At 44.7% G+C, this 15,112-nt stretch overlaps 1 protein-coding gene across 1 annotated transcript in view; it reads left to right on the forward strand.

Annotated features, from left to right (window-relative positions):
* The window catches only part of LOC136872540 (sodium- and chloride-dependent glycine transporter 1), a 189,994-nt gene that overhangs the window by 28,481 nt on the left and 146,401 nt on the right, over positions 1-15,112 (forward strand). Inside the window, exons 4-5 of the mRNA XM_067146341.2 lie at positions 5,984-6,138; positions 12,449-12,522. Of these exons, the coding sequence (XP_067002442.2) occupies positions 5,984-6,138; positions 12,449-12,522 (229 nt within the window). The remainder of the gene's footprint in view (positions 1-5,983; positions 6,139-12,448; positions 12,523-15,112) is intronic.

A 15,112-nucleotide genomic window follows, 5' to 3' on the forward strand; every position in this document is an offset into this window, starting at 1 on the left:
CCTGTAGATCGAGGCCTACGGATTTGTGTTCGTATTCATACGCATCTTCAAGTATATACAACACATCATACAGAAAACAACCACAAAAACACGCGATAGTGAGTACGGTATATATATCCACATATGATTGCTGTTAGGAAAGGCATCCGGCCGGAAAACTAGGCTAAGTCCTTACAAAATCCTGCGCTAGGTAATTGAGAAAAGGCTAAAAAGAAGAGGAGAGAGTAGTTGTTAAATATTTCCCCCAGAGGCTGGGTGGATCCTCAAACAAATTCTGCTTTATTATTTTTAAGACAGCGAAAGGCACGGCTAACATAATGCTCGTTTGGAGGTTTATGAAGGAGGCATTTCATATATTAAAATTTCATTATTATTATTATTATTGTTATTATTATTATTATTATTATTATTATTATTATTATTATTATTATTATTATTATTATTATTATTCAATTATTTTAACAAAAATATTTCCAATGAGTGTAGTGTATTCCTCTCCCGTTGGTCTTGACTGTAGCATAGACAAGTATGCAGTTCACACCAACACGCTAGATGTCACCACCGTCGCTGTTCGCACTCCACTCAATGCTGTTGAGATAGAGCTGTCCGGTATTGGTGTATTAAAGTATTTGGTGCAGCATAACACAGAACTACACAGACAAGGATCTGTATAGCTCTGCTAACATCTTAAGGAGGACATGGTTTAAGGATATTCTAACTTAAGGTATCATCCTTACAAAATAACCAATGTATAGCAGCCATCTTCCCTAGCACTAGGAAGTTGCACACGTCTGCCATCTTGCGCATTAGTCCCTAGGCCATCTCCTTAAGTCCTATGTATACCGCCTATCCTCCCCTGAGCCAGCTTTCTCCGTAAGAGCCCATGTATAGCCGCCATCTTGTGCAGTAGCCCCCGCACCAGATCGCAGGATTTAATCGCATAAGAGCCCGTGTATAGCCGCCATCTTGCACATTAGCCCCAGCGCCAGCTCTCTCTTTTTCTACCTACCTGCCTATCATTAGTTTACCTAATCATTTTAGGAAATTTGAAAATTACTCGAGCATCTCCCTTGGTGAATTATTTCAATGTCTAACTCCTCTTCCTATCAACGTATATTTTCCCGAATATGTCCTCTTGAGTTCTAACTTTATCTTAACATTGTGATCTTTCCTAGTTTTAAAAACAACACTATAACGTATTCGTCTACTAATGTTATTAATTCAGGGTACATAATTAAATATTGTGCACTGTTTGTGGTTATAGTAGTTCGCTATTTGAACAGAGCAAAGAACAACATCATTCCCTGCCCGATAAGCAGTGCTATAACTTATTCTGGTTATGATTTAGCTTACCTTGTCTTGGATGATGACATAGCTTATTAAATGAAAATTGGGTTGTCAACACTGGGCATATCCGACACGGTTACAGAGTAAGTTTATGCGGTCGCTTGTGGCACAGGTCGCATCTGGCACGACACCATGGAAAGAACGCTCTCGACTTTCAAAGATGTGTACTTGCAATAGTAGAGCAAGTTATTTCATATGGCCTTTAATATCAGAATTGAACACATAAACGAGGTTCATTGGCTGGACTGAGGCTATCTATGCGGAGTCCAATAACGATCAAGAAGAAGAGGAAGAAGAAAGAACGCTGTGCGCACGGAAACTTGGTCAGGCGTGGAAGTGCGTAGTATTTGCTCATCTGAGGCACGTGACGGTGCTTTATTTTTCCGTATCCGTCCTTTTCACATCTGTTCTCACACTTCATGTCCGTGCAGCAAAATCTGTAGTTAAGTGTACCACGACAAACGCTCAAGGATAGCTATAATCTTGGATAAAGGGGAGGAAGAAAGGAAACAGTGGTTTCAACCCGTATGAAAAGGCACTCGGTAGATGATGAAATAAAACGAGCAGAAATACATTCGGTTTACTGTTGAAGAAAATGGAACGTTAGTTGGAAAGCAACACGCTTTATAGAGACTTGCAATTTTACCAAAGGAAAGAATGGAAGTATACCTATGCTAGGTCTGAAATGAATAATATTCATGTTCATGATACGTTCTGATTAACATGAGTGTACATAAGTCCAATATTTTGCAAAAATGTGTAAACGTAAAATTTACGAGAAAAATGGTAAAAAGTTATGTATTCCAAATAATGAAAAGGGAAACTGAAATCATGAATGTTCTCTGATATTGAAATAGTTGTTATGTAAGTGAAAATTCTACTAAATGGATACAGATAACCACATCACTGGAAAAAATGAGAGAAGCGGGAAGGGGAAAAAAGAGAAATCACGTCCGTGAAAACAACAAAATATCGTTAGCGAGCGAATACGTTTTGCCGGCACGGATTACGGAGAAGCACAGAACGTCGTCGAAAGTGTTGGAACTCACGATATTTTATTTTGTCGGAAGATGGTTTCACGGCACGGATCTTTATGCGTTCTTTGAGTCTGTCGCGGTGTCACATGCTGTCGTAAGAGGTGATTGAAAGGTGCTCCAGGGACTTTTAACTTGGTAGCGTGGGTTGGCGATTACGGGGCCCTTAATTGAGTTCTGGCATTGCTTCCACTTACCTGCGCCAGGCTCCTCGATTTCATCAATCCTATCCGACCTCCTTTGGTCAACTCTCGTTCTTTTTCGAATCTGAAGGTATTGGGATTGCGAGGACTAACGGAATCCTCCATTTTATGCCTTTCGTGGCCCTTATCTTTCTTCGGTCGATACCTTCATTCTTCAAAGTGTTGGATCCATTTCATTTTTCCTCTGGTTAGTGTTAATAGAGGATGGATGCCCAGTTGTACTCCCTCTTAAAACAGTAATCATCACCACAACGCAGGACGGCACGCAGCCAACAGCTCGCGTGAATTGTTACGGCACTTCCGATCGGAGGTACTGGGGCCATCCTCCATACAACCTCGACTTAGCCCACACTCTCTGTGAAAATGAGTTGTGTTGTGTGAGTTGCAGAAATGTCACCCAGCGTCCGAGCAAAGGGAATCTCCAGCGGGAAATTAAACGAGGGCCTCCTAAACTCGAGGCCTGAAGACCGAGATACTGATCACTTAGCGGGCATTGTACTATTGATGGAAAGTGAAAAGGATTTCTTACTGAGTAACATGTATCTTGTTTCCATCGACCTATTTGAGGACGGCTCATAGCACTCCAACCACACTGCCTGACAATAAAGTTGAAGCTCCAAGAAGGGAAGGAGGAAAGGAAATGAAACTTCACGTGTTGAGAGGGTATGTGATATTGTTTCGGAGATTACAAAATCGAGTAAAATGTACAAAGAACTTCGCAGTGCGAGCCCACTCATTAGAAAGACGTTGCACCCCCTCCGGTCTGGATGAATGTACTGATTTTGTTGAGAAGGCGATCATAAAGCCGTTGTATCCTCTTCTCGTGCAAGCTGGCCCACAACTGCTGTAACTGGTGCTTGATATCCTGGATACTGGCACTGGGACAGAGTTGCCTTCCGAGTTGGTCCCACACATATTCTTTCGGGAACAGATCTGGGGATCTTGTTGGCCACGGAAGTACTTCGACATCACTCAGACAGTTCATAGAGACACGTGCCGTGTGTGGATGAGCATTGTCCTGTTGAAAAATGGCACCACGATACTGTCGCATGAGAGGTAACACATGAGGGCGCAGGTTGTCCGTGACATACCGTTGTGCCGTCAGAGTTCCCTCAATAACTACCAGGCGTGACCTGAAGGTCATACCCGATGACGCCAAGAGCAATACCGCTGTGCCTCTCCAAACATTGGAAGAATGAGACGTCTTCGCAGGTCGCCGCCATACTCGCAGACGATCGTCTTCCCGGGTAGTGCAGACCCGCCATTCCTCGCTGAACACAATGTGACGCCATTCAGCAGCGATCTATGCTTCCTGGTCGTGGGTGGGGCGGTAGAATAACACCAAAGGTATACCCTGCCTACCCCCTGTAGTTAGGGGCAGTAGATTGACACCCACCGGGCGAGTTGGCAGCCCTGAAGATGGTTTTCCGTGGTTTTCCATTTTTACACCAGGCAAATGCTGCGGCTGTACCTTAATTGAGGCCACGGCCTCCCCATTCCTAGGCCTTTCCTGTCCCATCGTCGCCATAAGACCTATCTGTATCGGTGCGACATAAAGCAAATAGCAAAAAAAAAAAAAAAAAACAGTACCGTGGTGCCATTTTTCAACAGTACAATGCTCATCCAAACACGGCACCTGTCTCTATAAACTGCCTGCCTGGGTCACCACCACCACCACCACCACCAACTATATCCTGCCTGTCGTAAGAGACGACTAAAATGGGATCCAGGTGCTCTAAATTTTGGAGCGTGGTTTGGCGACCACGAGGCCCTTAGCCGAGTCCTGTCATTGATTCAGCTTACTTGTGCCAGGCTCCTGGCTTTCATCTATCCTCTCCGACCTCCCTTAATTAGCTCTTGTTCCTTTCCAACGCCGACGCTATAAGAGCATTCGAGAGCTAGGGAGCCTTTCATGTTCACGCCCTTCGTGGATCATGCCTTCCTCTGGCCGATATCTTCATTTTCTGTATCGAATCCCTACATTTTTTCTCTCTAATTAGTGATATATATAGGATGGTTACCTAGTTGTAGTTCCTCGTAAAACAATAATTACCACTACGCACGGCATCACTCCAAAGGCAGCCGTTTGTGTTATGGTGTTAACGGCAGCCTATGCATGGGACGGTGATTCTCTAGTTCGGCTGCTAATGGTGCGGGATAACACAGAATATTGCCGTACTTGTTCTCGGATGGCATACGCAGATGTGAAGGGTTTACGGTGTGCTTGGTGCACAATACTGTGATCCTGCCTTGTGGTGGGCGACCGGGACCTTGCAAATATGCCTGCCCTCACGTTGCCATGCAGTCGAACATCGGGCCACAATGTCCCACAATCTTGATATTGTACGTTTCGACCAGCCGATCAAATGGAGACCCACACTGAGACCCCTTTCAAAGTCTGTCAGTTGCTGATAATGCTGTCTCAAACGAGTACGGGGCATCTCCGTGTCCTTCACAGCGAGCACTTAACATCTAACGCTGTTCATGCCGCTTATGTACCTTGCCAAACCGAGCTCGATAGCTGCAGTCGCTGAAGTGCGGCCAGTATCCAGTATTCTGGAAATAGTGGGTTCGAACCCCACTGTCGGCAGCCCTGAAGATGGTTTTCCGTGGTTTCCCGTTTTCACACTGGGCAAATGCTGTGTCTGTACCTTAATTAAGACCACGGCCGCTTCCTCCCCAGTCCTAGCCCTTTCCTGTCCCATCATCGCCATAAGACCTATCTGTGCCGGTGCGACGTAAAGCCAATAGCAAAATAATAATACCTTGCCAGTCCTCGTAACAACACTAAACACGAACAACACTAAAGCACTCTGGTGGCCGTTCTACCGGTCACAGAGAATTGCAACTCTACATACCTGTACGAAGTTACGTTGACATCCGACCATTTCTTCTGGGTGCTTCCAGTTTTTGTCAGGCAGTGTAGGTTCATTACTTCTTACTTATAGCACACTCCTCATGTTGCCTTGTACGCCAAAACTGTGGTGTCCTTATCGGTTTTTACGGCTTTCCCAGAACCCTATAACCTTTGTTGTTGCTGTTTGGAGTATTACGTGGTCAGTGTGCCAATGTGACGTTATCCCTAGCCGTACTGTTCGGCTTTCGCGACCGTGTCCCCTGTGTATTATACAGGACGACCTCACAATAACATTATCAGTTTATCAGTTCCTTGCAGTCGTCTAGGTTTAATAAATGGCATTATTAAAATATATATTACACATGCCTGGTTTTATGCCTTCATATTTTACCAATATATTACTTTTTCGCAGCATAGCCAGGTAATTTCGGGACACTATTTGTCAATCGCTGTGTTTAAAGTGTCAAAATGGAATTCTATAAATATCCATTCGACAGGCACTAATATTAAGACTATTAAGCCATACTGTTGTGTGTTTCCAGGGGCCGGTTACGCAATGGTCATAGTGAATTTCTTCTGCAGCACCTACTACAACATCGTAATCACTTACCCTATCTACTTCATGTACCTGTCCTTCCGCAGTCCACTGCCCTGGGACAACTGCAACAACTCTTGGAACACACCGGCTTGTTACAAGGTATTATTGTTTATTAATTTTTTTTATTTATTTATTTATTTATTTATTTATTTATTTACATCGGTACAGCCAGCTTTGGACTACGGTTACTTAAACTACCTGCCTCTCTTTCTGAGGCTTGCACCTATTTGTTTAGATAGCTTCAAGCTCTCCTTTTCAGCCGTTCTTCCGCCGAGATGTTCCGCGTTTTAGCAGGTTCTTTCTCTGGATCATCACTCAACCCCGCAACTTTCTTCCCGACAGATGATCATCTCCATTATGTCATCTGGTCTTACATCATTTATCCGCATGTCTTTGAGCACCTCCTTCAGCCAGCTGGGTTGAGATTTCCATTTTACCTCTAAAGTGAGTTACTTGTGCGCCAGTCTCTCCGGGTACATTCCCCTCAGGTGACCATGAAAGATTAACCGTCGTTTCTTCGTAACGATGGTGATCTTTCCGACTCTCGCATACAATTCCTTGTTTGACCTCAGGTGGAAGATAAAACCCTCGGACACTTTTTTTAGGACCCAAAATCTTTCTGAGGAACTCTTTCCTTTTCCTCAATCGAGATATATTCCATTTTAGCTTGTATTCTTTTGCAGCGTAAAGTCATGCCGGTCTGATTACTACGCACTAGTATCTCAGTTTAGCCTGGTAGGAGATGGATTTGTAAGCATCATGGCTCATTTTAAATTCCAATTCCACCTCCCCTTGCTCTTTACCCAAGTGCTTCCTTTTCATTGTCATTCGGGGTAATAATCTCGCCAAAGGTACCTAATTCAATTTCATGGTGTTCCGTACAATCCCACAAGCTGCCTTAATGCTGTGAGTGGAGTCTGTCTTTTCCGAGACAATATACTCGGTCTTTACAAAGGAGATCCTAAAGCTGTTTTAGCACCTATTTCTTGGAGAATTATCACCTGTTTTACTGCTGTCTAGAGATTTCTGCTACGAGCACAATATCATCAGCGAAAGCCAAGCAGTCAAAAGTGATGCCTCTGTTTTTGCATCTCACTCTTACTCAGTTCTGAAGACTACTTTCGGTCATCGTTTTCCTCCACTCTCTGATTACCTTCTCCAAAACACAATTGAACAGGAGTGGGGAAAGACCATCCCCCTGCCTCAGGCCTATTCTTATCTCAAATTGTTCCTACACATACCCGCTGAATCATATGCTTTCCTGAAATCATACCCTGCCTGGTATTTTCCCAGCTGATTGTCTAGGTGGACCTCACTCTGCGCTGAAGTGCTTTCGACAATAGCTTGTACGTCTGGTTAGTTTATGCAGGCTCTGAACTGACTAAGGGCTGGGTATAATAATTCTGCGGAAAACGCTGGGATGGGGGACCTCGGTCCCGATAGGGAGCATCCCAATGGCTGATAGGGGACGGCCTGTAGATATGGAGGACAGGTGTGAATAAGGCCTAGCCATATTCACCCGCGCATCAACTGAGGTAAAAAGGAAACTGGTCAAAGGTCTCTAAGGCGGGAAGTATTCCCAACGGCTTGGAGGGCGGAAGAACCAACTGCCGGTCTTACCAATTTGGTTTCATTCTCGGACAGGGCACTGCTCTATCCCCCAAGTGCTACTGCACACAACTACCATGGTGTATCATTATTATTATTATTATTATTATTATTATTATTATTATTATTATTATTATTATTATTATTATTATATACACGTTTAACTCTCTAAGAAGCACGTAGAACCATTATACAGCATTGATATTCTTCACCTTGTCCTTCTTATTCTTCTTACTTTCCCTCATCCTATCACCATAGACCAGTTGCTTTCTTGTGCCCAGACGTTCTTTAGTTTTAAATTTCTTGCCGTTGGATACTTCGGTGCAAACTTATGGATGTTAATATTTTGTCCGTCTGTAGTCCTTGTTGTTTTCAGAGGGTCAATATCGACTTCTGTGAGATAATTTTGTGTCTTCTAGGCCGCGGACTTTCCTTTGTTGTGTTCCATTGATAACGAAACAGATTTCAATGAGTCATCATTGATCTGCATATAGGGCTGCCGCCCAGGTGGAAGATTCGCTATCAACTGATTGCCTAGGTTTTTCTAAAAAATTCAAAGAACTCGGAAATGTATCGAATATTTCCCTTGATAATGTATACCAATCCTTCATCTTTCCTACATTTAAAAGCTCCGCTCAAGTTTATTCGTCTACTTAGGTAATTCCACGCCAACTCTCCATTGACAGCTCGAAACATACCACATAGCCGAAAATCTCGTCTCTTTACTCCCGAGTCTTCCCAGCCCAAAGTTCGCAACATTTTCGTAACACTACTCCTTTGTCCAAAATTATCCAGAAGAGATCGTGCTGCTTTCCTTTAACATTTTTCCAGTTCTCGTATCAAGTAGTCCTGGTGATGGTCCAATACTTTGGAACCATACTCTGACTGCGGTCTTACTAGAGACTTATACGCCCTCTCCTTTACATCTTTACTAACAGCCAAACCAAACCCCATGGCACTACAGCCCTTGAAGGGCCTTGGCCTACCAAGCGACCGCTGCTCAGCCCGAAGGCCTGAAGATTACGAGGTGTCGTGTGGTCAGCACGACGAATTCTTTCGGCCGTTATTCTTGGCTTTCTAGACCGGGGCCGTTATCTCACCGTCAGATAGCTCCTCAACTCTAACCACGTAGGCTGAGTGGACCTCGAACCAGCCCTCAGATCCAGAGATCCAGATAAAAGTCCCTGACCTGGCCGGGAATCGAATCCCGGGCCTCCGGGTAAGAGGCAGGTACGCTACCCCTACACCACGGGGCCGGCTTTACATATTTACTACAATCCCTAAGTACTCTCACAACTAAGTGAAGAGATCTGTAACTTTAACAATCTCGTTAAAATAATTTACCAGTGAAGATCATTCCTTACATTAACACCTAGGTACTTACAGTGTTCCCCATCCGTTCAACACAATCATTAAAGCTGAGAGGACTTTTCCTCTTGGTGAAACTTACAACTACCTCCTGTAGGTGGAGGGCGCAGTATCCCGTGGCTGCCGTAAGAGGCGACCAAGGGATGATGATTTTGGAACCATGAGACTATTTGTGATTAGTACCATTGGGGTTAGTACCGCCATGTGAGGAACAGCATGGATCTACGTTACCACGGGTCTGGGCATTGCCTATGGTTAGTCGTATCGTGTGTATTCCACCGAGGCGGGTGGGGGGAGGCGTGCATTCGGCTCCGCGGACTAATGTCCATGTGCCGTAACGCTGCACTGGAATGGGTCGGTTCACCTGTGTTCAGAATGGATCTGCGCTACCTATGAGTAGTACCACTATATGAAAGAAGCCACGGGTCTGCGTTACCTGAAGATAGTTCCATTATGTGAAGAACACCATGGGATTTGTTACTTGTGGGTGTTACCATAACGTGTCACATACCGTGGGTCTACAGTGCCTATGATGAGTACAACTATGTGAGCAATGCCACGAATATACGCGGCCTGTGATTAATTCTACTAAATGAGGAACAGCACAGGAATACCGGCACCCGTGATTAGTCCCGCTATGCGAGGAACAACCTGGATCTGCGTTGCTTGTGAGTAGTACCCTTATGTGCAAAACACCATGGGTTTGTGTTACCTGTGAGTGGTGCCATTGTGTGTGACATTACCTGTGATTAATACCACCGTGCGAGACCCAGCACCAGTCTACTTTACCTGTGATTAGTATCACTATTGGAGGAACACCATGGCTCTGATTTACTAGTGTTTCGTACCAGTGCCGGATTAAGGTGTTTGGGGGCCCTGGGGTATTTAAAAATGTGGGGCCCCTTCTTCGTAACATCACGTAAGACTGGCATACTGATGTCGTTATAGAACTACTTCCACTTAAACTGATGAATAGGGAAGTGTTGAAATAGACTACAATTTTTCATGTTAATATTTCATAATGCACTTATAGACTTCCTGTCAAAAAATGTTGATATTGATGATTGATTGATTGATGATTGTTGTTTAAAGGGGCCTAACATCTAGGTCATCGGCCCCTAATGGTACGAAATGAAATGACATATTAAAAGTCTAAAATTCTCCACTGACCAGAATTCAAAAATGTGACAACGAAGAATGAATGGATGGACATGAATTTAAAACAATCAGTGGTTGCGACCCGCAATGTCGCACAGGCACATAAACAGACGTGACAATATCGTATTACTGACCAAGGGACTACTGCTATAGCATAACACTGAATCGATTATGCGTGCAGTCTAAAGGGGGTCCTAAATCGAAGTTATCGGCCCCTCATAACGGCACTGATCGCTATCAAAATAGAACCATGGTAGCTGTCCTGTTACGGTACTAATCAAAAGTAGCAGAGACTTGCGGCATTCCACACATTATTGTACTACTCAGAGCTTATGAAATTCGACATTTAATACAGACCTATGTTTTCCCACTTTGCGACGCCATTTACAGGCAACGCAAACCTATGGTGTTCATCACATAAGAGTACTAACCGCAGGGACCTCTCCCTATCCCGTGGTGTTCCTCATATAGTGGGTACTAATCATAGGCAAGGCAGAACCATGGTAGCTATCATCCCATGGTCCTGCTCATATGGTGGTACTATTCACAGGTAGGCCTACTGCAAAAGCCGACCGCGCGGTGCTCCTGTGTGCTACTAATCACAAACCAATTTCGTACCTAATGTAGTGGTACTACGCACAAGTAAAAGCAACCCTTGGTGTTCCCCGCGTGATGGCACGAATCAAAAGCAGTTTCATGGTTCCAATTTAAACATCCCTTGGTCGCCCCTTTTAGTCGCCTCTCACGACAGGCAGGGGATACCGTGGGTGTATTATTCGCCTGCCTCCCCCACCCACAGGGGGTGTGTGTTTGGTCCGCGAGAGGTATTTTATTTCCCTCAAGTCCGCCGGCAAGCCGGTTAGGACCCCCCTATCCGCCACCTGGGACGCGCCACGTGGGAGTATCACCTCTCCCTCTGCTACGCCTGCGTAGCAGGTTCGTGGAAATGTTGATATTTTCGGCAACTATTTTCCTTCAATGTTGTTCTTTCTTTTAATTTACGTTTTTTGGCACCACTAGGATATTTTCTATCCATTTTACAAGAACATTACAGTTGTATAACTTACGAATGGTTCAATAGTCAGAGGAAGTTCTCTTCCTGATGCAAAGATATAGTATAGCATGCGCATTCCACCGTGCTTCCCCTGTCCCCTCCCGCTCATTTCCTAGACCTCTTCCCCGCTTCCCACTCTGCCCGTATTCGCAAGCTGCCAGATTTAAATTTTCGTCAACAATTAACCTTTACAATAATTACAGTGCGTAAGTAACGATGATTCGTGTCTCCGGACGGTAATTGATTCTAGCAGTGATAAAATACTAACGCGGACAGCTGATAAGAACGAAGGAAGAGTTTCGTGTTCGGTATTTTGCGAGCGTAAATATTCATAGACATGCACGGAAGTGGAGCAGCAGGCCTTTTAATACAATTTTAAGTTGGGCCAAAGGCCGGGGCCCCTTTAGCCCCCTTTAATCCGGCCCTGTTTCGTACCATTGTGGATTTTGGACCCATTTTAGATAATGCGTATCATCCTAGTAATTACGACATTGTGAATTGGATCTACTGATTGTTTTCGTTTCGCAATCTTTTTTGCTTCACCATTCGTTTTATATTGTAGTCAGTGGATACATTTTAAAGTATTCATTTTCATTTCGTTACTTTTCGTACCATTAGGGGCCGATGACCTAGTTGTTAGGCCCCTTTAAACAACAAACATCATCAAACTGACAACTTGTCTTTTAATCATTATCCGCTGTCCATCTCACACATTGTTTAAGTCCCCCTGCAGTCGCTCACACTCGTGCAACTCATTTACTACTCTATACAGTATAGCATCATCCGCAAATAGCATGTCATGTTCACGCCCTTCGTGGTCATGGTCTTCCTTTGGCCGATACCTTCATTTTTATAAAGCGTCGGATCCTTCCATTTTCCCGCTGTTTAAGTGTTATATAGAGGATAGACGGGTAGTTGTACTTCCTCTTAAAACCACCACCAATTTTATGACGATCATACCTCAAGTTTTCGGTATAACTTTCCTCACACCCTGTATTAAAGATTAAGACATGAAATAATATATTACGGAAAAGAATTGTATAGGGCGAGATACATGTCTGACGCTGATTCTTCATTTACAAGAATTCAGTTTTTGTGTCGTGCACTGTAATATTTGAATAGCCTCTTTGAGCAGAGCCGTAAGAAATACCTACCTGTTGTGTTACAAGTTAATTCCAGTTGGTGCATGTCTTTAATATGAACATTTTGTTACTTTTACAGCACGAATTAGATGGACAACCTCCTCCAAAGAACACGACCACAAAATGGAAAACGCCTGCCGACGAGTTTTTTCAGTAAGTAACGAGCGGATTATCTACTTTTTTAAACACGCTTCCTTAAATACTCTTAGGTCCTTTCACACTGTACTCTGGCGAAATAAGTTAGGCGTCTACAGTGACAACATTTCATCTAAGAACCAGCCGCGCGTTGTTTTTCGAAATATGTGCCGTTTGTCGACAGAGTTCAGTGGCGGCGGCTCCTTGGCTAAATGGTTAGTGTGCTGGGCTTTGGTCACAGGGGTTTCGGGTTCGATTCCCGGTAGGGTCGGGAATTTTAACCATAATTGGTTAATTTCGCTGACACGGGGGCTGGGTGTATGTGTCGTCTTCATTATAATTTCATCCTCATCACGAAGCGCAGGTAGCCCACGGCAGTCAAATCAAAAGACCTGCATCTGGCGAGCCGAACTTGTCCTCGGACACTCCCGGCACTAAAAGTCATACGGTCAGTGGCGATGATGCAACCAGTCAGCACCATTTTTGTCACATTTGTCACATTAAAGAAACAGCACATCGCACCCAGTTCACGTTACGATTACTTTGCATTCTTATACAATCATGGAAGAGCAATCAGGTCTTGTCCGAGAAAAGCATTAATGTTGTGTCTGTTTCTTCTTCTTATTCTTCTTATTCCTGTTTACCCTCCAGGGTTTGCTTTTCCCTCGGACTCAGCGAGGGATTCCACTTCTACCGCCTCAAGGGCAGTGTCCTGGAACGTGAGACATTGGGTCGGGGGATACAACTGGGGAGAATGACCAGTACCTTGCCCAGGCGGCCTCACCTGCTATGCTGAACAGGAAGGGATAGACAAGAAAGAGGGAAGGAAGTGGCCGTGGCCGTAAGTTAGATACCATCCCGGCATTTGCCTGGAGGAGAAGTGGGAAACCACGCAAAACCACTTCCAGGATGGCTGAGGTGGGAATCGAACCCACCTCTACTCATTTGACCTCCCGAGGCTGAGTAAATCCCCTTCCAGCCCTCGTACAACTTTTCAAATTTCGTGGCAGAGCCGGGAATCGAACCCGGCCTCCACTGGAGGCAGCTGATCACACTAGCCACTACACCACAGAGGCGGCCTGTGTCTGTTTCACTGTTATATACTTGATCCAGAATCAACTAACAAAATGTTCGGCTAAGTACAGCATCATCCGGTTGAAAAGCAAGTGTCACGACTTATTTTATATGGTTTCAAATGTAAATTTTTACTAGTGTGTCATACTTGATGTGGAAGATGACTAAGGCATCCTTTTCGAGATTTTTCCGAACGGTGACCAACGTTATCTACAATTTTTTTTCTTAGGTGAGAACTGTACGCTGCTGGAGCACTTTCCATAGCCTGAAATACATTGTAAAGAGCGTCGATTTTTGTACGACCTGGAATATATTTCTTGAAATCATATTTGGCCTTGACTGCACACTCATACCTCTTCAAGAGTGAAGTGTGTTCTTCTGAAGCCGACTTCACCGTGGCCCACATTCTCACAGTGTGTGCTGATCCCTCTGGCCTAAGACGGAACCTCGGTCTGCAGGAGACACTCGAACTCATACTAGCCGATGACGGGAATACTGCTGATCTCGTCATTCACTTTATGTTAGAGAGTGGATTAATCAAGCGATTCTAAATTTCAAGTGTTCTGTTACTCAGGGAACTTTCGTTCCCTTTGGGTGCGTTCGTGACGTTTTCGGCTTAATAAAATATGTTTTGTTTTATTTTTAATTCATTTTCAAATTCCTCTGTAGAATAAAACCCCATGACACTACAGCCCTGATGAACCTGGGTCTACCAAGCGACCGCTACTCAGCCCGGAGGCCTGCAGATTATCAGGTGCCACGTGATTAGTGCGATGAATCCTCTCGGCCATCATTCTTAGCCTTCTAGACCGGGGTCGCTATCTCACCGTCAGATATCTCCTCAATCCTCAATCGAAATCACGTTGGCTGAGTGCACCTCGAACCAGCCTTCAGATCCAGGTAAAAATCCCTGACCTGGCCGTGAATCGAAGCCGAGACCTCCAGCTGAGAGTCAGGCACGCTATCCCTAGATTTCTTTGTTCAGGTAGGATGATTACATTCGTCTTAAAGGAAAACTCACCACCACCAACTAAGTTAGCACGGACGGATCACAAATGAACAGATGAATGTTCAGCATAGTGACCTTCGTTTCTGCGTGCCCCGGGTTCACTTCTCTGCGCGGCCGAGGATTGTGGACGCGTCCGGTTGATCCTTGTGGCTCCGGGACCGGGTGTGTTTGTCGGCCTTAATATAAATCATTTTATAGAACATATCACACTATCCACCATCATAGAACAGGCCCCCCTGTGGGTGGGGGCGGTAGAATAACACCCACGGTATCCCTTGAATGTCGTAAGAGGCGACTAAACGGGGCCACATGGGCTCTGAACTTTGGAGAGTGGGTTGGCGACCACGGGGCCCTTAGTTGAGTCCTGGCATTGCTTCCACTTACTTGTGCCAGGCTCCTCACTTTCATCTATCCTATCCGACCTCTCTTGGTCAACTCTTGTTCTTTTCCTACCCCGATGGTATTACGTATGGAGGCCTAGGGAGTCTTTTATTTTCATGCCCTTCGTGGCCCTTGTCTTCCTTT

This window comes from Anabrus simplex, chromosome 4, assembly GCF_040414725.1.
Source record: "Anabrus simplex isolate iqAnaSimp1 chromosome 4, ASM4041472v1, whole genome shotgun sequence".
NCBI classification, from domain to species: Eukaryota; Metazoa; Arthropoda; class Insecta; order Orthoptera; family Tettigoniidae; genus Anabrus; species Anabrus simplex.